We start from the raw sequence: 26,658 nt of genomic DNA, 5'->3' as shown, positions 1-26,658 counted from the left end.
CTATTTATACAATGATAATCCCTTACTCGGATATTGCAATCTGCAATAACGGATATAATTCCTCCCCTTATGGTCTGTTATAATGACGGTTTACTATATGTCAATGGGAAAAAAGGTGGTGGGGGGGGGGGGGTGAGGTTCGGAACTAGCATTTAAATTAACAGTAGTTCATTATTTCAGAGGGATTTTCAAAAATAAAGTTTTTAATAGCTATAATTTTATGCTTGTCACTGTAAGGTAAAAATATTAACGGCTTTATGATAGAGATATAAGGATTTGCAGATGCTGAAATCTTCAGCAATACACAAAGTGCTAGAGGAACTCAGCAGGTCAGGCAGCACATGTGGAGGGAATGGACAGATGATGTTTCGGCTTGGGGCCCTTCTTCAGACAGTACATTACACATTTCACAACTGTCAATAGAGGTAATTGCTTAACAATTTCAATGGCCTGCCAGGGTGAAACTGGCAGACTATGTTCTTAAAAGACAAGTGTCTGTTTACTGCAGGGGGGGATTAAAAATGTAAATATGCTTTTCTTCTAACACTAATTTTTTTTCCCACAGGGCAACTTTTTTTCTGCTTTAAAATTTTCAAAGTAGCGTTTAAGTAGTTCAAAATCGTGTTATGACCAATATGGCTCGCATTCCTAATTTATCTATCGCGCTGTATCCAATTTGCATCATGGAAACATACATTGTAGCAGAACTGCCTGTAATAACTAATTGGAGTCAGTTCTTCCCTATTGCTCAATTAAACCAAAAGATTGAAAGTTAAAAAAAAGGTTTGTATGTTACGCTGGAGAACAGTGAAATGTAGCTCTGTGCTGGGGACAAAGAGAGAGAGATGAACGGTGGTCTGCAGCTCCACGCTGGGAACAAAGCTGGAGAATGGCGGGGTGCAGCTCCGCACTGGGGATAAAGCAAGAGATGATGGGAATGGCGGGTTGTGGCTTCATGCTAGCAACAGAGAGAAAACAAAGAAAGAAACGGCAGGTTGCAGCTCCGCTCCAAGGACAAAGAGCTGGAGAACAGCAGGCTCCAACTCCGCACTAGGGACAAAGCGAATGAGCTGGAGAGAATGCAGAGTGCAGCTCTGCATGGGGACAAAGAGAACGACCTGCAGAATGCAGCTCCGCGCTAGGGACCGAGAAAGAGCGGGTAAACGGCAAGGTGCGGCTCCGCGCTGGGGACAGAGAATGACCTGGAGAATGCAATTACCCGCTGGGGACAAAGAAAATGCAGCTCCGCGCTGGGGATCAAAGAAAAAGCGGGCGAATGGCAGGGCGCAGCTCCGCGCTGGGGACATAGCGGAAGAGCGGCGGGGGGTGCAACTCCGTACTGGGGGAGAGGAGGGGGGGGTGCAATTCCGTGCACCCCCACTCCGAGAGGGGTGAGCGGCGGGGGGGGGAGAGGGGCGCAGCTCCGCGCTGGGGACATGGGGAGAGCGGGCAACTCCGCGCGGGGGACGTGGGGAGAGCGGCGGGGTGGGCCGGTGACGGGAATGGCAGCGGGGAGGGGTGGATGCTGGGCGGGCTGGGCGGGCGGGGGGAGGGCGGGCCGGCCCGTGTCCCGGACGTGCAGCTCCGCGCTGGGACTGGCTCCTCCGCAGCCATTTTGTCCAACCACAGGCGACTCTGCGACCGACCAACCAGGGCTCCGGCTGCGCTTCAATAAGGTTTGTCGCCGCTCGGCCAATGATCGCTACCGGTGACTCGGGCTCGGCGCTTGAAGCTGGCGGCCGCTTCCCGCCCTGGAGCCCGGTGCCCCGTGCCGGCCCCGCCGCCCGCCCCCCTCCCCATCTCACCAGAGCCCCGGGCCTCGCCACCCTCACCCTCCCGCCCCAGCCCCAGCACGCCGGCCACTCCCCCACTCGAGGCCCAGGCTTCGCGGCCTTCCCCGTCCACCGCTGAGGGGAGCGGTGGGGGCCTGGAGGGAAGGTTGCGGCCTCCGCCGGGCCGGGGTGCGGTGGGGCGGGCGGGACCGGCCGGGCGTGGCGGCGGGAAGGAGAGGCCGCGGGGTGGTGGGAGAGAGGGCGAGGAGGAGGGTAGTGGGGGAGCAGAATGAGAGGGATAGGAGAGAGTGCGGTGAGGGGAGAAGTGGAGGTGAGGGAGGAGTGGAGTGGGGGGAGTAGGTGGTGAGTGGAGGAGCACGTTGGCAGCTGGAGGGTGTGTGGAGAGGAGTGGGAGCAGACTAGGGAGGAAGTGCCTGCAGATGGGAGGAGGGGGAAGAGTGAGTGTTTAGCTTGCAGAGAGGTTCAGGAGGAGGATGGAGTGGAAAGGGGGAGGCAGTAAGTGGTTTGTGTGGAACGGAGATAATGCATGGAAGAAGATGGGTCAAAGGAATGACAAGGAGCAGTGGAAATAGGACTTGGGTGAGGCAGAAGAATTTAAAGGCAGGGGAAGGAGAGGATGTGGAGAAATGGGAGAGCTGGAGGATGGATGGGGGAGGAAAGAGACCTGAACTACTTGAGAGTCTCAGTATTTGGGGAGGTAACAAGTTCAAGGAGGTTCTTTGTTGAGTTGTCCTGTGTTGGGTTCCCCCTCTTTTCCAAACCAGTGAGATTGAGTCTGGTGTAGTCAACCATGCAATGATTGCCCAAAGTGGGACATTTGCCATGGGGCTGTGAACCTCACTTGGTCAGCATAGAGGTAACTGGGTGCCTTTAGCCATGGTTTTACACATATCGAGGCCTCTGCTCCCTGACTTCTTAATCTGCTGTTGTTTTGAAGTATCCAGCACTGTGTACTCATATCAGCTTCAATTTGACAGCTCTATTGAAGGCTCTTGCTAGATATGCTTTTTTTAAAAGGCACCCTTCACTTAAAAGAACAGGTGCAAATCGTAGCGGTTTTGCAAATACCAAAGTATGTTAAAAAGTAAAATCTTAATTTTGTACATTACCCTTCTGAATGTCGCAAACAATGAATAGTGAGTGAATGTAGAATGTAATGTAGTCTGAAGGAGGGTCCCAACCCGAAATATCACCTGTCCACGTTCTCCATACATGCTGCTTGACCCGCTGAGTAGTGGAATGTCGTTTGCCTTGTTTCGCAGTCTTAGTATTCTACCTCGAATTAACACCAGATGCAACTGCTTCTAGTTTAAGTTTAGGCATCCACTAATCATACTGAAAGTGTCAGTTATAACAAGCAGACCCAGTGACACTGAAGAGCATCAGCGCTGAATGCCTTTAATCGGTATGTGCCCTGATTTAAAAATACATTGAAATTATTCTGCATAACCGATGATGAGATTATTTTATCTAAAGTAGGACCATTTGCTTTCTGAAATTTAAACTTTGTTAGTGCATTTAAAATAGGATGCTCATGAAAGTGGAATTGGGTAAATGGGGCCAATACTAAAGGAAGGCTGATCAAGATCTTGTCCCTAAACACTTGCTTTTACGAAGATGTGAAAAATAAATTTGCATTACTGTTGTTTTTTTAAACCAGAACATTCCAATGTTCTTAGTTATTGGATGTTGTTTGACATTTGTAATTGGTTTATCATTGTGAGATGAACACTTGATGAGATACTTCACGTGCTATCCAGTCAAATTATAGCATATGTGAGTGCAATCAAGCCATACAAGTAAGTCAAAGAGAAAAAAAAACAGGGTGCAGAATATAATGTTATAGTGACGGAGAAAGTGCAGTTTTAAAAAAAAGTGCAAGTGTCGCAACGAGGTAGGTTGGGAGATCCTGATAGCCCCCTTTGATTATGAGAATACCATTCAGTAGTCTGATAACTGCAGGGAAGAAGTTATTCCTAAATCTGATGGTACATACGTTCAAGCTATTGTATCTTCTGCCCAACAGATGAGGAAATGATTGGGGTGAAAATGCTTCCTGATTATGTTGGCTGTTTCCTGGATCCTGGTCTGTGTGATGGACTGAGCTGTAGCTACAATTAAAATTTAGCGATACAGTCCACATCGACCAGCAATCACCCTGTGCACTAGCGCTATACTACACACTAGGAACAATTTACAATTTTTTTTTGCTAAAGCCAATTAACCTACATTGGAAAGCGGAGAAAACCCATGTGGTCCTGGGGAGGATATACAAACACCGTACAGACAGCACCCGTAGTCAGGATTGAGCCTGGGTCTCTGGCGCTGTTCCGCCACTTTGGGATTTCTCGTGGACTTGGGCAGAGCCGTTGCTGCAGTGAAGGAAATGAGTCGGCATTATTTGTCCTGTAGTGTAGCAGTAGAGCAACCAGATTTTCTGAATAAAGCTTCAACTCGGGAAGTCTAATGGCTACTTTTTCAGAACTTGGAGTTTCATTAGGTCTATTTCTAAGCATTGTTCTGGGAATGAAGTGAAATTTTTGGGATAGTCGATCTAGTGGAGAAAACTTCCATTGCATCTGAGATTATTGTGATTGTCTTGTGCTTCAGTTTAATCGTTGCTCAATGTGTCTTGGGCAAGTTTGGTTGTTGCGCATGGGATGTCTTGCACCTTTGAATGATTTTTCTCGTTCTATTTGCTTTTCTATGGCAGCTAACTAGACCATAGTCTGCTCCCACAGACATGAATAAACTGTGCCTAGTTCTGGTTAAGAGACAGATGGTAGAATATCATGGTCTGCACCGTGGGATTGACTTTTAAATTTCGTTGTACCATGTGCAAAGACAATAAAGAGATTCATTCATTCATTCATGGTGAGCTCTCCTAAAACATCTTTCCTGCTCACCTTAGAAAAACATGGGATCTGCTCTTGGGCAGTGTTCAACCCAGCAGTATTATTTTAATCTTTCATTTCAAGTAACTCCTGCATTCTCTACCCCCCCTACCCACCCTAGTTGTCCTACCAGTTCCACTGTTTGTATCCTTGTATCCCGAAGATAGATACAAAAAGCTGGAGTCGTTCAACAGGTCAGGCAGCATCTCTGGAGAAAAGGAATAGGTGACTTTTCAAGTCTAGACCCTTCTTCAGACTGAGTTGGGAAAGGAGAGATATGGACGGTACATGGAACAAATGAATTAAATAAATGCAAAAAGCAATGATGCTCAAGGAAAGGCGGAGCCCACAGTGGTCCATTGTTGGCTGTGGGGTGGGTAGGTGATAACAAGAGGGATTGGCTGTATGACTTGCTATCACACCTTCTCCAGCCAACAATGGGCCATTATGGGCTTCGCCCTTACTGTGGTCATCTGTTGCCGTTCCTGATTTGTTCTGGCCTTTTCTTGCCTCCAGTTTATCCCCCCCCCCCCCCCCCCCCCCCAGTCAGTCTGAAGAAGGGTTCTGGGCCAAAGATTCACCTATTCTTTTTCTCTGGAGATATTGCCTGACCCTCCAGTATTGTGTCTCTTTGGTATTCTTTCTGTTAAGACAACAGGGTCTTGCTTCGATGTCACCTCTTCTGAACCATTAAGTCCTCCCCCAGCTGTACACATTTTCCTTAGCCTAACCTCTTTGCTCCAATCTACAGTGGGACTTTATATGCATTCTTATAACTTAACAGGGGAAGCCCCCACTGAAACATAGTTGGAGCTGGAAGAAACAATAGTGTATAATATGAGTGGCTGAAAGGTCAGTTGCTGATAATGGGGTAACGGGCAAATGTATAAGAGGAACTAATCTGGATTATTTTGTAATTTGCATTTTGTTACCAAGACTGTATAATTAGGACAAAACTGAATGGTGGCAGTTAGTGGCACATTTGACATCCTCCAGATGGCTCAGTAAGCCTTACTGCTGATAAAGCTGAATGTAACCATGCCTGTGGAGATCAAAGGCAATAGGACCAGGAAACAGGGATAACCTGGGAGAAGCCTCCCGCCCGGGAAGCGCTGTGTTATCGAATGGTGGACGGGCCACTGGGAACAAAGAGGTACCCGGTGGGGAACTGCCCAGAGCAGCCAGCGACCTGGAAGGGAGAATTAACGAGGGACTGGTGGGGTTTGCCGAGAGCACCGAGGGACCGGTGGGGGGCTGCGGAGAACAAAGAGGGACGTGGCGGGGGACAGCCGAGAACAAAGTACTGCCAAGGTGGTCTTTGATTTAACCGGATTGTATGTAAGAAAAAGAATCTCACTGAACGTAGGTACATGTGACTAAAATTGAATCATTAAATTGTAGGCGGGCAAGAGGATTCGTAGGGAAAGGATTTGGAAGAGAAGAGTTAATTAAGGAAAGTGAGTGGTTTTATGCAGGGCAGGTAATGCCTTACAAACTTGATTGAGTTTTATGAGTGGTTGTGGAAGGTAATGATGAGGGTAACACAGCAAATGGACTACATGGACATTAGTAAAGCATTCGACAAGGTCCCTCATGGTGGGCTGATTCAGAAGATTGAAACACGTGATCCACAGTGACTGGTAGTTTGGATTCAGAACAGCAGAACAGAACAGTCATAGAAGACAGCATAGTGGTGGAAGGATAAGTGACAGGAGCAGTATTAGGCCACTCGGCCCAACAAGTCTACTTTGCCATTCAATCATGGCTGAACTATATTTCCCTCTTATCCCCATTCTCCTGCCTTCTCCCCATAACTCCTGACACCCTTACTAATCAAGAATCTATCAATATCCACCTTAAAATATCCATTGACCTCCACAGCTGTCTGTGGCAATGAATTGAGTCGCCCTCTGACTAAAGAAATTCCTCATCGTCTATCTAAAGGTACGCCCTTTTATTCTGCGACTGGCCTCTGGTCCTACACTCTCCCACTAGTGGAAACATCCTCTCCACATTCACTCTATCTTGGCTTTCACTATTATTAGGATGTTGGAGGTCAGTATTCCGCAGGGATCTTTGCTGGGACCTTTGTAATTAGTGATATATATATATGGAATTGATGATGAATGTAGTTGGGTTGGTTAGTAAGTTTGCAGGAGTGACTAGGTTAATTTGGCAACATTTCTGGCAGAGACTTTATGGGGTGGAAAAGGGCCATTTCCTTTGCAGTATTCTTTGCTCTCATTTTAATTTTGTCGCTGTCATTCTGGAGATTAATACTAGCAAATGTTTTGGGAGATCTCTCCCAACTTATTAAATAAAGCCATGAAGGCTTTAGCATCTCCTTGGTCATCTGTGGTAGAGTGTTGAGCAAAAAAACACTGCTGTAGAAACTCAACGGCTCAGGCAGCATTCGTGGAGGGAAATGGACAGACGATGTTTCAGTTCGGGGATCCTTCAGACTGATGAAGGGCCCCAACCCAAAATGCCATCTGTCCCTACACCGATGCTATCTGGCTGGCTGAGTTCCTCCAGCAGTTCCTAGTTTGCTTAAGATTCCAGCAGCTGCAATGTCCAGTGTCTTCACCTGAATGTGTGTTGCTTCACTGATGCACCATGGAGTTAGGTTCTACATTGATTGTAAACATGATCTTTGGATTGAGTCATTCGTGAAGGAGAGTCACCAATGCACCAAACAGGGGGAGAGACAAAGTGCTGGAATAATGCAGCGGGTCAGGCAGCATCTCTGGAGAATATGGATAGGTGCCGTTTCAGGTCGTAATCCTCCTGGGATGCTACCTGACCCATGGATATGCTCCAGCACTTTATGTCTTTTTTAATATAAACCAGCTTCTGCAGTTCTTTGTTTCTACTTTTTGAACCTAACAGGGATTTTAGGATAAACTTTAGCAAGAGAATATGGAACCTGGTGCAACTGGCTAGTTAAGGCAAATAGCATAGATGTATTGAAGGCTGAGTACTTGTTACTAACTACTTGGTACAGGCGACTGATGATAAGAGCAGCTGGCCGGAAGTCTCTAAATGTGTTTTTCAAGATAGTTGAAGAGGACGGGATAAATAAAATAATTTTGTTGGTATCTTAATATTGGTTAATTTGGCTTTATTGTAAGAGATTGATTTTGGCTGCAATTTGTATAAATAATATGAATCTAATTTCTGAATCATTGTATTTGAGATATAAAGAGTTCCAAATAACGTTTCCCAGTCACTAAGTGAGTTTGTTAAGAAGTTATTGCTAAACAGAAAACTTTAGAAAAGCAGAGCGGTTTATCAGCATCATTCCTCCACCAGTAGCTCGCTTGAAAATAACTCCTCAGTACTGAAATGCAAAATATAAATATACAAATATATAAACTGCAAATAAACATGCAGTTCTGACCAGAAATGCAAATTTTCTTTCCTTACACCCTTGCTGAGTTTTTCCCCAGAGTTGTTTATTTTTTATAGATTAGAGTTGCAAGGTGGCTTGTCAAAGATCTTGTTCATCATTGTGATAGCACTGTTTGCTTTAATTAAAATGCATAATGGCGGGTAGATTTTGCTGTGGATTTTAAGTATTAAACTGCTTTTTCAATTAAAATCATTCAGCTGTCGCACATCAGATTATCAAAACAATTCTCAACTGTTCAGTGCAACGTTGGAATAAAAGCAAATAGAGTCACACAGCACAGAAACAGACCACCCCTCCCCTGCTCACTTTGTCCATGCCGACTAAGATACTGCATCTAAACTAGTCGCACCTGCCCCCTCAGCTATATCCACCAATACTAACCACCCCCTGCACCCTCCCCTCCCCATCCTCTCCACATTCACTCTATCTTGGCTTTCACTATTATTAGGATGTTGGAGGTCAGTATTCCGCAGGGATCTTTGCTGGGACCTTTGTAATTAGTGATATATATATATGGAATTGATGATGAATGTAGTTGGGTTGGTTAGTAAGTTTGCAGGAGTGACTAGGTTAATTTGGCAACATTTCTGGCAGAGACTTTATGGGGTGGAAAAGGGCCATTTCCTTTGCAGTATTCTTTGCTCTCATTTTAATTTTGTCGCTGTCATTCTGGAGATTAATACTAGCAAATGTTTTGGGAGATCTCTCCCAACTTATTAAATAAAGCCATGAAGGCTTTAGCATCTCCTTGGTCATCTGTGGTAGAGTGTTGAGCAAAAAAACACTGCTGTAGAAACTCAACGGCTCAGGCAGCATTCGTGGAGGGAAATGGACAGACGATGTTTCAGTTCGGGGATCCTTCAGACTGATGAAGGGCCCCAACCCAAAATGCCATCTGTCCCTACACCGATGCTATCTGGCTGGCTGAGTTCCTCCAGCAGTTCCTAGTTTGCTCAAGATTCCAGCAGCTGCAATGTCCAGTGTCTTCACCTGAATGTGTGTTGCTTCACTGATGCACCATGGAGTTAGGTTCTACATTGATTGTAAACATGATCTTTGGATTGAGTCATTCGTGAAGGAGAGTCACCAATGCACCAAACAGGGGGAGAGACAAAGTGCTGGAATAATGCAGCGGGTCAGGCAGCATCTCTGGAGAATATGGATAGGTGCCGTTTCAGGTCGTAATCCTCCTGGGATGCTACCTGACCCATGGATATGCTCCAGCACTTTATGTCTTTTTTAATATAAACCAGCTTCTGCAGTTCCAAATAACGTTTCCCAGTCACTAAGTGAGTTTGTTAAGAAGTTATTGCTAAACAGAAAACTTTAGAAAAGCAGAGCGGTTTATCAGCATCATTCCTCCACCAGTAGCTCGCTTGAAAATAACTCCTCAGTACTGAAATGCAAAATATAAATATACAAATATATAAACTGCAAATAAACATGCAGTTCTGACCAGAAATGCAAATTTTCTTTCCTTACACCCTTGCTGAGTTTTTCCCCAGAGTTGTTTATTTTTTATAGATTAGAGTTGCAAGGTGGCTTGTCAAAGATCTTGTTCATCATTGTGATAGCACTGTTTGCTTTAATTAAAATGCATAATGGCGGGTAGATTTTGCTGTGGATTTTAAGTATTAAACTGCTTTTTCAATTAAAATCATTCAGCTGTCGCACATCAGATTATCAAAACAATTCTCAACTGTTCAGTGCAACGTTGGAATAAAAGCAAATAGAGTCACACAGCACAGAAACAGACCACCCCTCCCCTGCTCACTTTGTCCATGCCGACTAAGATACTGCATCTAAACTAGTCGCACCTGCCCCCTCAGCTATATCCACCAATACTAACCACCCCCTGCACCCTCCCCTCCCCATCCATGTACCTATCCAAATGTCCTCCACACATTGGCCTTGCACCTACCTCAACTACTTCCTCTGGCAGCTCATTCCAAATACCCACCACTCTTTAGTTTACTTTAGAGACACAGTGTGGAAACAGTCCCTTCGGACCACGCCAACCAGCTTTCACCCCGTACACCAACACTATCCTACACACTAGGGGCGATTTATAAAAAGCCAATTACCTACAAACCTGCACATCTTAGGAATGTGGGTGGAAACCAAAGAAAACCCACACGGGCACAGTGAGAACGTGCAAACTCAACATGGACAACAGCCATAGTCAGAAAACATAAACAATCTCCCAGATATACTAGGGGACAGAGGATCTAAGGTGATGGAGGAACTGAAGGAAATTCACATTAGTCAAGAAATGGTGTTGGGTAGACTGATGGAACTGAAGGCTGATAAATCCCCAGGGCTGATGGTCTGCATCCCAGGGTACCCAAGGAGTTGGCTCTAGAAATCATGGGAGCATTGGTGATCATTTTCTACTCTATAGATATTGGATCAGTTCCTGTGGATTGGAGGGTAGCTAATGTTATCCCACTTTTTAAGAAAGGAGGGAGAGAGAAAACAGGGAATTATAGACCATTAACCTGACATCGGTGGTGGGAAAGATGCTGGAGTCAATTATTAAAGATGTAATAGCAGCGCATTTGGATAGCAGTAACAGGATCTGTCCAAGTCAGCATGGATTTACAAAGTGGAAATCTTACTTGACTAATCCTCTGGAATTTTTTGAGGATGTAACAAGTAAAATGGATAAGGAGGAGCCAATGGATGTAGTGTATCTGGACTTTCAGAAAGCCTTTGATAAGGTCCCACACAGGAGATAAGTAAGAAAAATTAGAGCACATGGTATTGGGGGTATGGTATTAACATGGATAGAAAATTGGTTGGCAGACAGGAAACAAAGAGAAGGAATTAACGGGTCCCTTTCAGAATGGCAGGTAGGGACTAGTGGGGTGCCGCAAGGCTTGGTGCTGGGACCGCAGCTATTTATATTTATATAACAATATATATTTGTGATTTAGATGAAGTAACATTAGCAAATTTGCAGATAACACAAGGCTGGGTGGCAGTGTGAACTGAAGAGGATGCTATGAGGATGCAGGGTGACCTGGATAGGTTGAGTGAGTGGGCGGATGCATGGCAGATGCAGTATATGTGGATAAATGTGAGGTTATCCACTTTAGTTGCAAGAACAAGAAGGCAGATTATTATCTGAATGTTTTCAGATTAGGAAAAGGGGAGGTGCAACGAGACCTGGGTGTCCCTGTACATCAGTCACTGAAAGTAAGCATGCAGGTACTGCAGGTAGTGAATAAAGCTAATGGCATGTTGACCTTCATAACAAGAGGATTTGAGTATAGGAGCAAAGAGGTCCTGCAGTTATACAGGTCCCTGATGAGACCACACCTGGAGTATTGTGTGCAGTTTTGGTCTCCTAATTTGAGGAAGGACATTCTTGCTATTGAGGGAGTGCAGCATAGGTTCACGAGGTTAATTCCCGGGATGGCTGGACTGTCATATGATGAAAGAATGGAACAACTGGGCTTGTATTCACTGGAATTTAGAAGGGTGAGAGGGGATCTTATAGAAACGTATAAAATTATTTAGGGATTGGACACGCTAGATGCAGGACACATGTTCCCGATGTTGGGGGAGTCCAGAACCAGGGGCCACAGTTTAAGAATAAGGGGTAGGCCATTTAGAACTGAGATGAGGAAGATCTTTTTCACCCAGAGAGTTGTGGATTTGTGGAATTCTCTGCCTCAGAAGGCAATGGAGGCCAATTCACTGGATACATTCGAAAGAGATAGGGCACTTAGGGCTAGCGGAATCAAGGGATATGGGGAGAAGGCAGGAACGGGGTACTGATTGTGCATGATCAGCCGTGATCACATTGAATGGAGGTGCTGGCTCGAAGGGCCGAATGGCCTACATCTATTTGCTATGTATCTATGTAATTGTTTATAGACACAATATGCTGGAGCAACTCAGCGGGACAGGCAGCATCTCTGGAGAGAAGGAACGGGTGACATTTCGGCTCGAGACCCATCGCCTGTTCCTTCTCTCCAGAGATGCTGCCTTTCCCGCTGAGTTACTCCAGCATTTTGTGTCCACGATTTAGACCAGCATCTGCAGTTCTTTCCTACATAGTTAATTGTTTACTTCTTTGTTAATTTTTAATTATTGATTGAAGTTTCTAGCAGCCCATGGTGCTTTAGAGACGCGGGAGGATTATAATGAATGGGTCATAGGTGTATTGTTGTCACGTGATCTCTGTTGGTCTTGCAAAATGGATAATCTAGCAAGGCGCTGGAACCAAGGGTGCGGGAAAATCGTTGGTGTATCTGCATACATAAGCCCCATCAGTACAAGAGTACAATAATCGTTGGTTACACTGAGGCAGTTCACAAGAGCTGCCATATTTCCAACGCCATTTTATATTTTTCAAGTTTCAAAGTTCTTTAAAAACTGCAATGTCTGAACTTGGCAGTAAAGGCCGGTTCATAAGTTCCAGGACCAGAATTATGCCATTCGTCCCATCAAGTCTACTCCGCCATTCCATCGTGCCTGATCTATCTTTCCCTCTCAACCCCATTCTCCTGCCTTCTCCCCATAACCCCAAACACCCACGCCAATCAAGAATCTGTCAATCTCCGCCTTAAAAATATCCATTGAGTTGGCCTCCACATTGGCAATGAATTCCACAGATTCACCACCCTCTGAATAAAGAATTGCCTCATCTCTTTCTGAAGATTAGTCCTTTTATTCTGAGGCTGTGCCCTCTGGTCCTAGACTCTTCCATTAGTGGAAACATCATCTCTGTTGTCATGGCGGAAGCACTGGGTCAGTATTGCAGTGGCAGGTAATGTGCTCCATAGCCGCTCCGTGCCAGTGCAGACCACGTTTCGATCCGTGCACTCAGCCTCTAGAGGGCCTCCAGCAGCGCCCGATCCAGGCGATTGCCCCCGCCTGCCGCAGGGCCTCCAGCGCCTTTCTGCATCGACCCTCGAACGCACAGTCCCTCACCTCCCACGGCCACCGCTCCGACCTAGACTCCGTGCACCGAGTACCTCCAGCGGCCAATATCAGAACACTCAGGCACGCTTAGACCCGCTCCAGGGCGGAGAAGTGATGGGGAATAAATACTGAATGATGCCCACAAATTCACCACAACAAATAAAATTTCACGTAAAATATTAACAAATGAATCTTTTGCCTTGGCTTAGGCGATCTCTTGGTTGCCAAACATTTTAACTCCTCCTTTCCATTCTCATACTGACATTTGTCCTGAGCCTCCTCCACAGTCAAAGTGAGGCCACATGCAAATTGGAGGAACAGCAACTCATATTTCGTTTGGGCAGCTTACACCCTGCGGTATGAACGTTGATTTCTCGAATTTCAAGTAACCTTTGCATTCCCTCCCTTCCCCACCATAGCTGGCTTACTAGTTCCACTGTTCGCATCCTTGAGTCCCTTCATTATCACCTCTTTCCCCAGCCAACAAAGGGCCATTGTGGGCTCCACCCATCCTTGGTCATCTGTTCCCAGCCTTGCTTTGTAATGGTCTTTTACAAAGTCCTGTTCCCTCTCCTGTACTTTCAGTCTGAAGAAGGGTTTAGTCACAAAACGTCACCTATTCCTTTTCTCCAGAGGTGCTGTCTGTTCCGCTGAGTTACCCCAGCATTTTATGTCTATCTTCAGTGTAAACCAGCACTTGCAGTTCCCTCCTACACATTTTGAACAAACACCAATTTATTCTGTTACAAATGTGTGTAAACAATATTTGACACGTTAATTTTTCGACCATCCTTCTCTTACTCAGTACCACATCTGTTCAAAAACCATTGCAGGTGCTGAAGATCTAAAATAAGATCTTTTTTTGAAAATACTCGGCAGATCGGCTGTGTTTACCTCAAACGTAGAACAGGGGTGGCACAGCGGCAGAGCTGCTGTCTGACAGCAACAGGACCCGGGTTCAATCCTCACTACGGGTGCTGTCTGTATGGAGTTTGTACATTCTCCCAGTGACCACATGGGTTCGCTCCGGTTTCCACCCACACTCCAAAGACGTACAGATTTGTAGGTTGATTGACTTCTGTAAATTGTCTGTAAAAGTGTAGGGTGGTGTTAGTGTACGGGATGATCGCTGGTCAGGATCAAACCTGGGTCTCTGGCGCTGTGAGGCAAATAGTTCGTTTGTGGTGCTAAAATGCATTTAGATGCAGCATCAGCTTCTTGTATAGTTTTGTGACATAAAGCAGGGATTAGATCACTATCGCAGATGAGCTGGTGAGTATGTAGGTGAAAGTCTCCATAATATGACCATGTTTCCCAATATTGCAGATGGATGGTGACAATACCACCACAGATGCTTCCCAGTTAGGAATCGCAAGCGATTACATTGGTGGAAGTCATTACGTGTTACATTCTCACGAAGGTAAGAATATGCTGTTATTAAAGAGGCAACGGGCTTCGCTCCAAAGCAGATCTGGCTGCGAATCATTGGTTCAACGGTGCTGTATTTGTCACATGTGCAACAGCACAGTGAAATTCTTTCTGTATATTTACACATGTGGGCACCGACTTCGTGTTTTGGCACCATTTCCAAAGTCGGTCTACTAGATCCAGGTAAGCATCAGATCACTACAGAGCCTTCCTCTGTAGCCTTGGACCAGACTGGCCGACCTGCAAGGCTGTGCCGGGAGTGTGCCTGCAAGCAGCATGCCGGGAGTGTGCCAGCTGCTTTTCATTACGCCAGCTTGTCGCTGGCCAAATTAATTTTGAAGTGTAAATCCTGTCATTTCCATATCGACCAGGTAATTTAGTTTAGTGTAAATATTGCGTAGGTTATGTTTGCCTGATAAGTTGTTGAATTCTGAAACATAGTGCAAGTCCTAAATGCTGACCAAGATAATTGCTCTGGTGTAGAGAGATGGGATCTTTTGCAGGAACCTAAGATGGTAGACAGCGATTTGATTTAACAGCGATATGATATTAGCAAAGTGTCCTAAGTCCGGCTAGTACAACGGGCCTTTAATGACAAAGTGAAGGACAATATATATATCGGTAATGAAACTGAACTCTAATCACACAAAACGGCGTCATAAACATGGCGACTCTTGTGTACTGTCTCAATACAGCATGAAAATTACCACTTGGTTGACAGGGTCTTTAGTTCAGTTTAGAAATACTAAACCCTTCGGCCCAACTTATCCACGACGACCAATATGCCCCTCCTACACTAGCCCCACCTGCCTGTGTTTGGCCCATAACTCTCTAAACCTATCCTATCCATGTACCTGCCTAAATGTTTCTTAAACATTATGATAGTGCCTGCCTCAACTACCTCATCCGGCAGCTCGTTCAATATACCCACCGCCCGTCTTAGGGTCCTATTAAATCTGTCCCCCTCCCCCTCCTCACCTTAAACCTATGTCCTCTGGTTCTCGATTCCTCTGCCGTGTGCATTCACCACATCTATTCCAAAGTATTTAAGAAGGAACTGCAGATGCTGGAAAATCGAAGGTAGACAAAAGTGCTGGAGAAACTCAGCGGGTGCGGCAGCATATATGGAGTGAAGGAAATAGGCAAAGTTTCAGGCCGAAACCCTTCTTCAGACTCAAAGGTCCAAAGTATGATCTACTATTCTTGCACTTATACTTGAGTATGATTGTGCCTATGTATAGTAAGATTTTTTTACTGAACAGTTGAAGGTCTGTAACGGCTACTACAGTCAGAGTAGTGTAAGGAGAATCCTGTGATACTGTGAGCCATTTGAAAGAGACTTGCTTCTATCTGAACCAATCACAAAGTGCTGGAGGAACTCAGCGGGGCAGGCAGTATCTGTAGACAACATCTGTAGACAATTGGTAGACAACATTTCGTGTCAGGATCCTTCTTCAGACCTGGCGTTATTAGTGATATGAAGGCATAATAACTTCACTACAGTGGTGTCCTATGTGTAACTGACGCACAATGGTGCAGCGGTAGATCCTGACATTTGTACGTTCTCCCTGTGAATGCGTGGGATTCCTCCGGGTGCTCCGCTTTCCTCCCACATCCCAAAGACGTGCGGGTTTGTAGGTTAATTGGCTTCTGTAAATTATCTCTCGTGTGTAGGGAGTGGAAGAAAAACATAGAACTAGTGTGAATGGGTGATCGATGGTCGGCGTGGACTCGGTGGGCCAAAGGGCCTGTTTCCACGCTGTATCTCTACACTCTGTCAACCTTGAGGTCGGTTTCAGAAGGAAGCAGCCAGGTACTTAAATCAGGAGTAGAGTTTTGTTACTTGCATTTGATATCTTTATTTTGTGTGATTGTATTGATGTACGGTATTATCTGACCTGATTGGATAGCATGCAAAACAAAACTTTTCACTATACCTTGCAAGGTGCACATGACAATATTAAACCTAAACCTACATCTACAAACAAATGAATGTTGTGTATTTAGGTGTGTGTCTCAATGGGCCAAATGGCCTAATTCTGCTACTATGTCTTATTTAACCATATAACCATATAACAATTACAGCACGGAAACAGGCCATCTCGGCCCTACAAGTCCATGCCGAACATTTAGTGTAGTTTAGAGAGGCAACGTGAAAACCTTCAGCCCACTGAGTCCACACTGATCACCCGTACACTAGTTCTCAATGATTCTATCATTCATGTCACGTTTGTTATGCACAGCTCACACATGCACAAGTTGCCATATTTTGGCACCATTTACAAAAGTCCCAGTCCAGTCCATGTGTTCGATGTACTGGAGTGGCTTCCCATATGGGTAAGCCCCAGGTTGCTCGGCCCATGAGCTGACGTCCCTCTCCTCGCCAGACCACCTCTGTGTCCCGTGGGAACCAACAGCAGCTGACTCCAGCAGCTCCCTTCTCCTGGGCTCTCTTGTTTTCGGGGCCGAGCTCGGCGGCTTCTGAGCTTCCCTGCCTACACATCTCTTCTATCACTACCTCTATCCTATGCACTAGGAACAATTGACAGAAGCCAATTAACCTACAAACCTGCATTTCTTTGGAGTGTGGGAAGAAACTGGAGCACCTGGAGAAAATCCACGCAGCCAAACTCGGAGAACGTGCAAACTCTGTACAGACAGCACCCATAGTCAGGATCGAACCTAGGTCTCTGGCGCAGTAAGGCAGCAACTCTATCGCTGCGCCACTGTGCCGCCCCTTATGGTCTTATGAGATAGATCAGCCATGATTGAATGGCGGAGTAGACTTGATGGTCTAAATGGACTAATTCTGCTTCGATCATTTATGATCCTATGGTGTGACTGATATAAATGTTTGTGAATCAGTTCTTTGCCCAATGTCCAGCGAAGGTTAATGGGCACAGTGTGTGAATGATGGGCTGTTTAAACACTGTGACCTGTGTTTGACCTCAGCACAAACAACGGGATGGAATTATCTGTCTTGTGACTGCATGGGTTCAACATAAAATGAGCCCTGCTGGCCTGAACTTAGTTGTCAATGATTATTCGGCTATCTTTTTGAACAGCCGGAGTTTGACTCGAATAGGTCGTTGGGCGGAAAATAGATTATTTTTGAGATCTGACGTGCTTTTCCAAGGATTCCCGTGTCCTGCACGTATAGAGACATTGATCATGAACTATGCCTGACAGTGGAAACTAGCGGCACAGTGGGGCAGCGGTAGAGTTACTGCCTTACTGCATTGGGAACCTGGGTTCAATCCTGACTACAGTGCTGTCTCTACAGAGTTTGCACGATCTCCCTGTGACTGCGTGGGTTTTCTTCGGGTGCTCTGGTTTCCTCCCACACTCTAAAGACGTACAGGTTTGTAGGGTAATTGGCTTCGGTAAAAATGGTAAATTGTCCCTAGTTTAGTTGAATACGTGGAAACAGATCCATCAGCCCGCCAAGCCCGCGTGGACCAGCGATCCCCATGAACTCGCACTATCCTACACACCAGGGACAATTTATAATCTTTACCGTAGCCAATTAACCTACAAACCTGTACGTCTTTGGATTGTGGGAGGAAACCACACGCGGTCAAGGGGAGAACGCACAAACTCTGTATAGACAGCACCTGTAGTCAGAATCCAACCCGGGTCTCTGGCACTGTAAAGCAGCAAATCTACTACTTGCCGCCCAAATTGTGTAAGATAGTTAGTGTATGAGGTGATCATTAGTCTCCCACACTCTCTAAAGCTGTCCTATACGTAATGAGAAGAACAGGGTCACACCGCACGCAAACAGGCCCTTCAGCCCACTGAGTCTGTGCTGACCATCAAGCACCCATGTGTCCAAACCCTACATTAATCCCACATTATTCTCTCCACATTTCAATCAATTTCCCCCAGATTCTGGTGGTATTACTGGAAAGGGTGCAGAGCTGATTTACGAGGATTTTGCCAGGAGGGGCTGAGCTATAGGGAGAGGTTGAGCAGGCATGGACTTTATTCCTTGGAGGATGAGGGGTGATCTTACACAGGTGTACAAAATCATGAGATGAACACACAGTCTCTTGCCCAGAGTAGAGGCACCGAGAACCAGAGGATATAGGTGTAAGGTGAGAGGGGAAAGATTTAATAGGAACCTGAGGGGCAACCTTTTTACACAAGGGTGCTGGGTGTATGGAACGAGCTGCCAGAGGAGGTAATCTAGGTAGGAACCATTGCAACATTTAACAAGCATTCAGACAGCTACAGGTATAGGATATGTTTAAAGGGATATGAGCCAAACGAAGGCAGGTGGGACTAGTTTAGATGGGGAATGTTGATCGATATGGTCAACTTGGTCTGAAGGGCCTGTTTCCACGCTGTATAACTTTAGGACTGTGAATATCACCAAGCAGTCCAGATATAGGATAAATGATAGAGCATTTAGTGCAAGATATAACATTTGAAGTCCGAGGTGAAAGCTTTTCGTTTTGTGCTATCCAGTCAGCGTGAAGACTATACATGATTACAATCCAGTTGTCCACAGTGTACAGATACAAGATAAATGGTACAATGTTTAGTGCAAGATAAAGTCCGCTTAAAGATGAAATGTTTCCAATGAGATAGAAGGGAGGTCAGGACTGCACTCGGGCTGATGAGAAGCTGTTTTTTCTACTGAATGTTTTGAGTTTTTTCTTGCTTATTTGGGGGATTGCATGTGAGCAGTGTCTTTGTTTCAGGGGACACGGACGAGGGGCTCGGTGATCACGATGACACAAATGGTTCCAAGGAGTCGTACCGGGAGCAGGATATCTATCTTCCCATCGCCAACGTTGCCCGGATAATGAAATCAGCGGTTCCTCAAACGGGCAAGGTAGTGTGTAACTGTACCTTTTTTAATAAATGTACAACAACTCACAGTGCAGTACAGCAGCGCAGCAGTAGAGTTGCTGCCTTACAGCAATCCTGACATTCGATGCTGTCTGTGTGGAGTTTGCACATTCTCCCTGTGACTGTGTGGGTTTTCTCCGGGTGCTCCAGTTTCCTCCCACAATCCAAAGATGTGCAGGTTTGTAGGTTCATTGGCTTCTGTAAATAGTCCATAGTGTGTAGGATAGAATTAGTGTACAGGTGATCGTTGGTCAGCGTGGACCAAAAGACCTGTTTCCATCGCTGTATCTGTAGTAACTTAACTAAACTCCTCTTTAGGACGCTCCCTGTCTCATTTCAGCCAACAAGATTGTATTGGTCAAATGTACATTGGTAATTTAGAACAGAGGAGCAGGAATTGGGTCCGTTTATTGTCATGTGTACCAAGCTACAGAGAAAAGCTTTTTTGTTGCATGTTATCCAATCGGCAGAAAGACTATACATGATTATCATCGAGTCATCCACAGTGTACAGGCACAGGATAAAGGGAGTCGTGTTTAGTGCAAGATAAGATCCAAGATTAAAGATAGTCCAATGGTTTCCATAGTGATGGTTCAGTTGCCCAATAACAGCTGGGAAGAAATTGGACCTGAATCTGGAGGAATTGTGAACCATCACTTTGGCGAATGATGTTGAAAAACCGAGTATTTTTCAGCTAATGAGAAATTGGAAGGTGTTAGCATTCAGAGAACCAGTTAATGTGCTGGTTCACGAAGTCGAGAAGGCAAACAGTATGGACACAAATTGCTGGAGTAACACAGTGGGTCAGGCAGCATCTCTGGAGAACAAGGATGGGTGACGTTTCAGGTTGGAATCTTTCTTTGGACTGGACCAGTTTGAAGAAGGGTCCCAACGTTAAATGTCACCATGTTCTCCAGAGATGCTGCCTGACCTGTTGAGTTATACTCTGGAGAGATACAGGCCTTTCGGCCCACCGAGTCCGCACTGACTCTGTACATTAACATTATCCTACACACTAGGGACATTTTTTTTTACAGCTTATTGAAGCTAATTAACCTACACCCCTGAAGATAGACACAAAATGCTCTAGTAACTCAGCGGGTCAGGCAATATCTCTGGAGAATAGGTAACATTTTGGATCGAACCCCAGTCTGAAGAAGGGTTTCCACCCGAAACATCACTTCTTCATTTTCTCCAGAGATGCTGCCAGACCCACTGAGTTACTCCAGCATTTTATGTCTTTTTTGGTATAACCCAGCACCTGCAGTTCCTTCCTACACATTTAACCTACAACCCTGTACATCTTTGAAATGTAGGAGGAAACGGGAGCACCCGGGGAAAACCCAGGCGGTCGCAGGGAGTACGTACAAACTCTGTACAGACAGCACCAGTGGTCAGGATTGAACCCGGGTGTCTGGCGCTGTAAGGCAGCAACTCGACCGCGGTGGAGCTGAGGTGAAGGATCCGCCTCGCTTGGGCAGAGTAGGCACGAGGACAGGTCAGCCCACTGTTGTTGCCCTGCTCCCTTCTGACGGCCAACTTTGTTTTCTATCCCCCAGATCGCTAAAGATGCAAAGGAATGTGTCCAGGAGTGTGTGAGTGAGTTTATCAGCTTCATCACGTCCGAGGCCAGCGAGCGATGTCACCAAGAAAAACGCAAAACCATCAATGGAGAAGATATCCTCTTCGCCATGTCCACATTAGGCTTCGACAGCTATGTGGAGCCACTAAAACTCTACCTGCAGAAGTTCAGAGAGGTGAAACTGTCTTCACTTAACTTTTTACTTAAGTCCGTACCTTGTCTTCTTATTTAAAAACAATAAAATATTGAATTGTGCAGGCAATGAAGGGAGAGAAAGGATTAAACACGTCAACAGGCGGAGGCACAGACGGCCTGGGAGAGGAGCTCACAGATGAAACCTTTTGTAAGTGCTGCTTAAAATCATTGCTTATTTTTACCAACTAATCAAACACTGGCCAAGGAGGGAGAAGGAAATACGTGTAAATTATTTCTTCCGGGCGGCTCTGTGAAGCAGCTGGCGGAGCTGCTCTCTCACAGCGCCAGAGGCCCGGGTTTCATCCTGACCTTGGGTGCTGTCTGTGTGGAGTTTGCCCGTTCTCCCTGTGGGTTTCCTCCGGGTGCTCCTGTTTCCGCGTATCCACCCACATAGCAAAGGCATATGGATTCGTAGGTTAATTGGCCTCTAATTTGTAGACAGTGAGGGGGGGGGGGGAAATAAAGCTGGTGTGAACCTGTTTGGTCGCGTATCCCGAAGGGCCCCACATCAGCAAAGGCAGAGAAGACACTATGACTTGAGATTATATTGAGATTATAAGTTTGGTTAATTGCAGCGGCCCCTACAGCCTTTGTAGACAGTGAGGGGGGGGGGGGGCGGGGGGGGGGGGGAAAAACTGTTTAAAGCTGGTCGGGTCTCGGCTGAACGGGTGCCTGAACGACCCGGGGCTGATGCGGAGCTCAGTGTGGACTCGTCGGGGGTGGCGGGCCTCCGAAGCGGCGGTGACTCGCTGCTGCGACTCGACTCCTGGGGCTCCATGTTGTATCAATCAGTCCCGCAACGCGACTCAAAACAACCCGGAGGGATCACTTCAGAGAAGCCCGTGGGGGTTCCAACTTGGACTTTCAGGCCTGAGGCCGTGGGATCATATCGCCCGCCTGGGGCTTGGACATGGTGAGCACGGAGAACTGGGAGAGTAAGACTGCCTGACACAGTGGCGCCCAAGACTCGGGTTCAATCCCGACCTCGGGTGCTATTTGTGTGGAATTTGCACGTTCTCTCTGTGGTTTCATCCGGCTGATCTGGTTTCATCCCACATGCCCCACTGTAAATTGCCCTGTGTGTGCAGGGTGTGGATGTGAAAGTGGGATCACATACAAAGGGCAGCACAGTGATACGCGGTAGAGTTGCTGCCTTGCAGCGCCAGAGACCCGGGCTTGATCCTGACTACGGATGCTGTGTGTGTTTGTACATTCTCCCTGCAACCACGTGTGTTTTCTCTGGGTGCTCCGGTTTCCTCCCACACTCATGTCGTGCAGGTTGGTAGGTTAATTGGCTCTGGTAAAATTGTAAATTATTCCTAGTATGTAGGATAGTATTTGTGTATGAGGTGATCGCTGATCAGTATGAACTCTGTGGGCCGAAGGACTCGTTTTCGCACTGCGACTTTAAAATGTCCAAAGCCACACTCGTACCCCAGGTGCAATTTACCAACCTGTACTCCTCTGGGATGTGGTGGGAAACCAAACCTGGAGGAAGTAATTGCAATCACAGGGAGAACGTGCAAACTCCACCCGAGGTCAGGATTACAGCACTGGAGACCAGTGCTGTGAGACAGCGGCTCTACAACTGCAACACCAAGCTGCCCCCATGGAGACATTGTAACAGAGACTAAACCTACAGTTGCAGTAAATTGTTGAGGGCTGGTGAAAAATGAGTACCAAGGGGTACTGACATGAGTACCAAGGGGTACTGACATGATGCACCCAAGCCAGGCAAATCTCTTGTGTGCTGGTCCGAGAAGTAGATCTGCAATCACTCATTATAATCGCTCCAATCTTTTAAATCTCTACTCCACACTGAGGATGGTTTGATTGTAATTGTGTATAGTCTTTCCACCAAATGGATAGCACGCTCCAAAACAAGTTTTTCACTGTACCTCAGTACACATGATAATAATCTAAACTAATAGATGTTGGCCAGTGGGAAAACTGCAACTAAAGTCTTACTTATACAACACAGAAAAAGGTCCTTCATCCCAACTTGCCCATGTTGAACAAGTAATCTTCCCGAGTTCTGTAATTTCTAGTGTGTTTGCAAATAGCTGGAGCTGGTTCAATATCTCAGGCTGTTGCGTGACTGGAATTTCCAGCAAGGTCATTTTGGCCATTAGAACACAGATAAGGGACAAATCGATTCGGTCAAATTCCTTAGAAAAAATGACTTGGCAGAAAACCTATGTTGGTGGAGTCTGATGAGGTGAAATGGGTGAATTATTGGAGCTATGTATAAAGGTCCTGGAAAGAGTGGATGTGGAGAGGGTGTTTCCATTAGTGGGAGAGTCCAGGACCAATGGCCAAAGGCTCAGAATAAAAAGACGTATCTTTAGAAAAGGGATGAGGAGGAATTTCTTTAGTCAGTGAATTTGTGGAATTCATCGCCACAGAAAGCTGTGTCTCTAAAAATAAAACTAAATATCAGGAATTTATGATTCCGTGCAGTGAGGACTACATTGACCAACTGTGCTCTTTGATCCAATGCATTAAGCTCTTTATGGTTTAGCTGTTGCAAAAATACCTCCGTGCCAATAGAAGCCGTAACTCTCCTTTCCATTGACAGCTAACCAGTTGACAACAGGATTGATCACTACAGATGGCCAACCACAGAACGTCATGGTTTATACAACATCTTACCAACAGGTGAGCATTGCCTTGACCATCTGCTGTTTTACACAAGAAAGCCTCGCTCTTCCTGCCTGAGTGAAAGCACAAGGAGCTTCTGTTGGGGCTATTGTGCATTTTAGTTTAGAGATAGTTTCAAGTAATTTATATTTCAATTTCCTCGCTGATGGGATTTCATAAATTTAAGTGTGAATTTGCCTCTGTTATGCAAAATGGGATCATATGGGTAGTACGGTGGCGCAGCATTAGAGTTGCTGCCTTACAGGAACTCTAGTAAGAACTGGGTTTGATCCTGACTATGACAGCTGTCTGTACGGAGTTTGTACGTTCTCCCCGTGACCGCATGGATGTTTCCGGTATCCTCCCACTGTCCAAAGACATTAATTTGGTTTTGGTAACAATTGTAAATTGTCTTAGTTTGTAAGAGAGTGTTAGTGTATGGGGGAATCAATGGTCGGCACCGACTCAGTGGGCTGAAGGGCCTGTTTCCGCATTGCATCTCTAAACTAAACAATGTATGGAAACAGGCCCTTCGAGTCCACAATGATCAATGTTCACCTATACACTAGCTCTTTCCTTCGCACTAGGAACCATTTACAGAAGCCAATTAACCTACAAACCTAAGTCTGAAGAAGGGTTTCGGCCCGAAACGTTGCCTATTTCCTTCGCTCCATAGATGCTGCTGCACCCGCTGAGTTTCTCCAGCTTTTTTGTGTAACCTACAAACCTAAATGTCTTTGGGATATGGGAGGAAACCAAAGGAATGTTGATCCTTTACAACAGCCTCACCCTTGCCTATCCCCAAATCCCTTTGACCCCTGTAATACAGAAACATATCATAGAATATGAGAGGCATAGTTAGGGTTGACAGTCAGAACATTTTTTCCAGGGTGACAAAATCAAATATTAGATGGCAGATCATTAAGGTGAGAGGAGCACATTTTAAAGGTGTTTGAGGCAGGTTCTATTGTGACATTTAAGAAATATCTAGGCAGGTACATAGATAGGATAAACTTAGAGGGATATGGGACAAAAACAGGCAGGTGGGACCAGTGTAGACGGGACATGGTGGTCAGTGTGGACAAGTTAGTCATGGAGTCGTACAGCATGGAACCAGGCCCAACTTGCCTCAACTACCTCTCGTTCCATACACCTACCACTCTTTGTGTGAAAAAGTTACCCCACAGATAACTATTCAGTTTTTCTCCCTTCACCTTAAACCTATGCTCTGTATGCCCTATGCTCTCAATTCCTGTACTCTGGGCACGAGGCTCCGTATGTCCTCCCAATCTATTCCTCTCATGATTTTGTACACCTCTATAAGATCACTCTTCATCCTCCTGCACTCCAAGGAATAATCCTAGTCTGCTCAACCTCCTCCTGTAGCTCAGGCCCTTGAGTCCTGGCAACATCATAGTAAGTTGGGCTGAAGGGCCTGGTTCCACGCTATGTGTCAGGAAACTGTAGAGATCCAGAATTTTTGGTGGGTCAGGGATCTGTGTTTCCATACTGCATCACTGATTTCCACTATGTGCGTGTGTGTGTATATGGAGCAACAAACTGACCCTGTCCCCCTTCTTCCTGGCAGATTTCGGGTGTACAGCCCATTCAGTTCTCCTGATGGAAGCTACTTAGACTTGGAAACATGTTAAGCCCTACAGTAACAGAAAAGGAATCAGAAAGAAGAGAGCAGTCAAATGGTCAACTGGCCGAGGAGAATGTTCTTTACCTGCTCTTGAATTATATTCTTCTGGATAGTTGTAGATGCTTTAACAGGTTCCTGGGGTGTGAGTGGCAAATCCCGTGTCCAACCCCCACCTGAAAGATCATTTCTTATTTACCAGTTTTAAAACAAAAACTGAATCTTTATAATGTATCACAGTTACAAAGTACTTTTGTTTTGTACAAGAGTTGGGTTTTGTGTGAACACATGCAGGAAGCTGTCATTGGCTGCTGTGTGTCCAATTTATTACTGTCAGAACTTACTGGGCAGTGTCTTATTTTCATATTGAATCATGTTGCTCCTTTTGTAATTCAAATAAGTAATTTCACTAGATGTACCCTTTTAATAAAACAGGTGTAAAATAAATTGTTTTTGAGAGTACAAAACGTGTTCATGTCGTCTGTCCTCTGCTCTTCTGTCATGGTAAATAGGCCGGGTAGCAGGGTGGTTAAGTTACTGGCTATATCCAGAAGCAGAGTAGGGGTGGGAAGATGTTGCAGCGGTTGAGTTGCTGCCTTACAGCGCAAGAGATACAGGTTTGATGCTGACAACAGATACTCTGTACGTACTCCCTGTAACCACATGCGTTTTCTCCGGGTGCTCCGGTTTCCTTCCACACTCCAACGACGTTACGTACAGGTTTGTAAGTTGATTTCGGTAAAAATTGTGAATTGTCCCTAGTGTGTAAGATGGTGCTAGTGCTAGTGCACGCTGGTTGGTGCAAACTTTGTGGGCAGAAGGGCCTGTTTCCACACTATCTCTAAAGGAGCAGAGTATTCTTCAAAAGTTATAGGAGCAGTACTATGATACTCAAACGATCAAGTGTACTGCACCATTCATTCATGGCTGATCTATCTTTCCCTCTCAACCCCATTCTCTTGCCTTCTCCCCATGATCCTTGAAACCCCAACAAGAATCTGTTAATCCCCACCTTAAAAATACCCAATGACTTGGCTTCCATGGCAATGAATTCCACAGATTTGCCACCCTCTAACAAAAGAAATTCCTCACCTTTCTAAAGGTACGTCCTTTTATTCTGAGCTGTGCCCCTCTGATCCTTGACTCTCCCACCAGTGAAAACACCCTCTCCACATTTACTCTCTCCAGGCCTTTCACTATTTGGTAAGTTTCAATGAGGTCTCCTCTCATCCTTCAAAACTCTAGTGAGTAGACAGGCCAGTGCCATCAAACTATTCTCACCA

At 45.7% G+C, this 26,658-nt stretch overlaps 1 protein-coding gene across 4 annotated transcripts; it reads left to right on the top strand.

Annotated features, from left to right (window-relative positions):
* The first annotated feature begins 1,149 nt into the window (after window positions 1-1,149).
* Window positions 1,150-25,842, top strand: LOC129706375 (nuclear transcription factor Y subunit beta-like). 4 transcript variants are annotated; one of them, XM_055650651.1, is made up of 7 exons: window positions 1,150-1,171; window positions 14,358-14,451; window positions 19,166-19,302; window positions 20,876-21,073; window positions 21,157-21,241; window positions 23,672-23,751; window positions 25,322-25,842. In XM_055650651.1, exons 2-7 carry the CDS (start codon window positions 14,358-14,360, stop codon window positions 25,352-25,354), a joined length of 627 nt encoding a protein of 208 aa, XP_055506626.1. In that variant the 5' UTR covers window positions 1,150-1,171; the 3' UTR covers window positions 25,355-25,842. The 4 variants fall into 4 exon arrangements, with proteins under 4 accessions (XP_055506626.1, XP_055506625.1, XP_055506627.1 ...); XM_055650650.1 differs by lacking the exon at window positions 1,150-1,171 and adding an exon at window positions 1,562-1,676; XM_055650652.1 differs by lacking the exon at window positions 1,150-1,171 and adding an exon at window positions 1,565-1,676 and having other exon boundaries at window positions 19,166-19,299.
* Window positions 25,843-26,658: the final 816 nt, after the last annotated feature.

Source organism: Leucoraja erinacea, chromosome 19, assembly GCF_028641065.1.
Source record: "Leucoraja erinacea ecotype New England chromosome 19, Leri_hhj_1, whole genome shotgun sequence".
NCBI classification, from domain to species: Eukaryota; Metazoa; Chordata; class Chondrichthyes; order Rajiformes; family Rajidae; genus Leucoraja; species Leucoraja erinaceus.
This window is presented reverse-complemented; position numbering and strand designations above follow the sequence as displayed.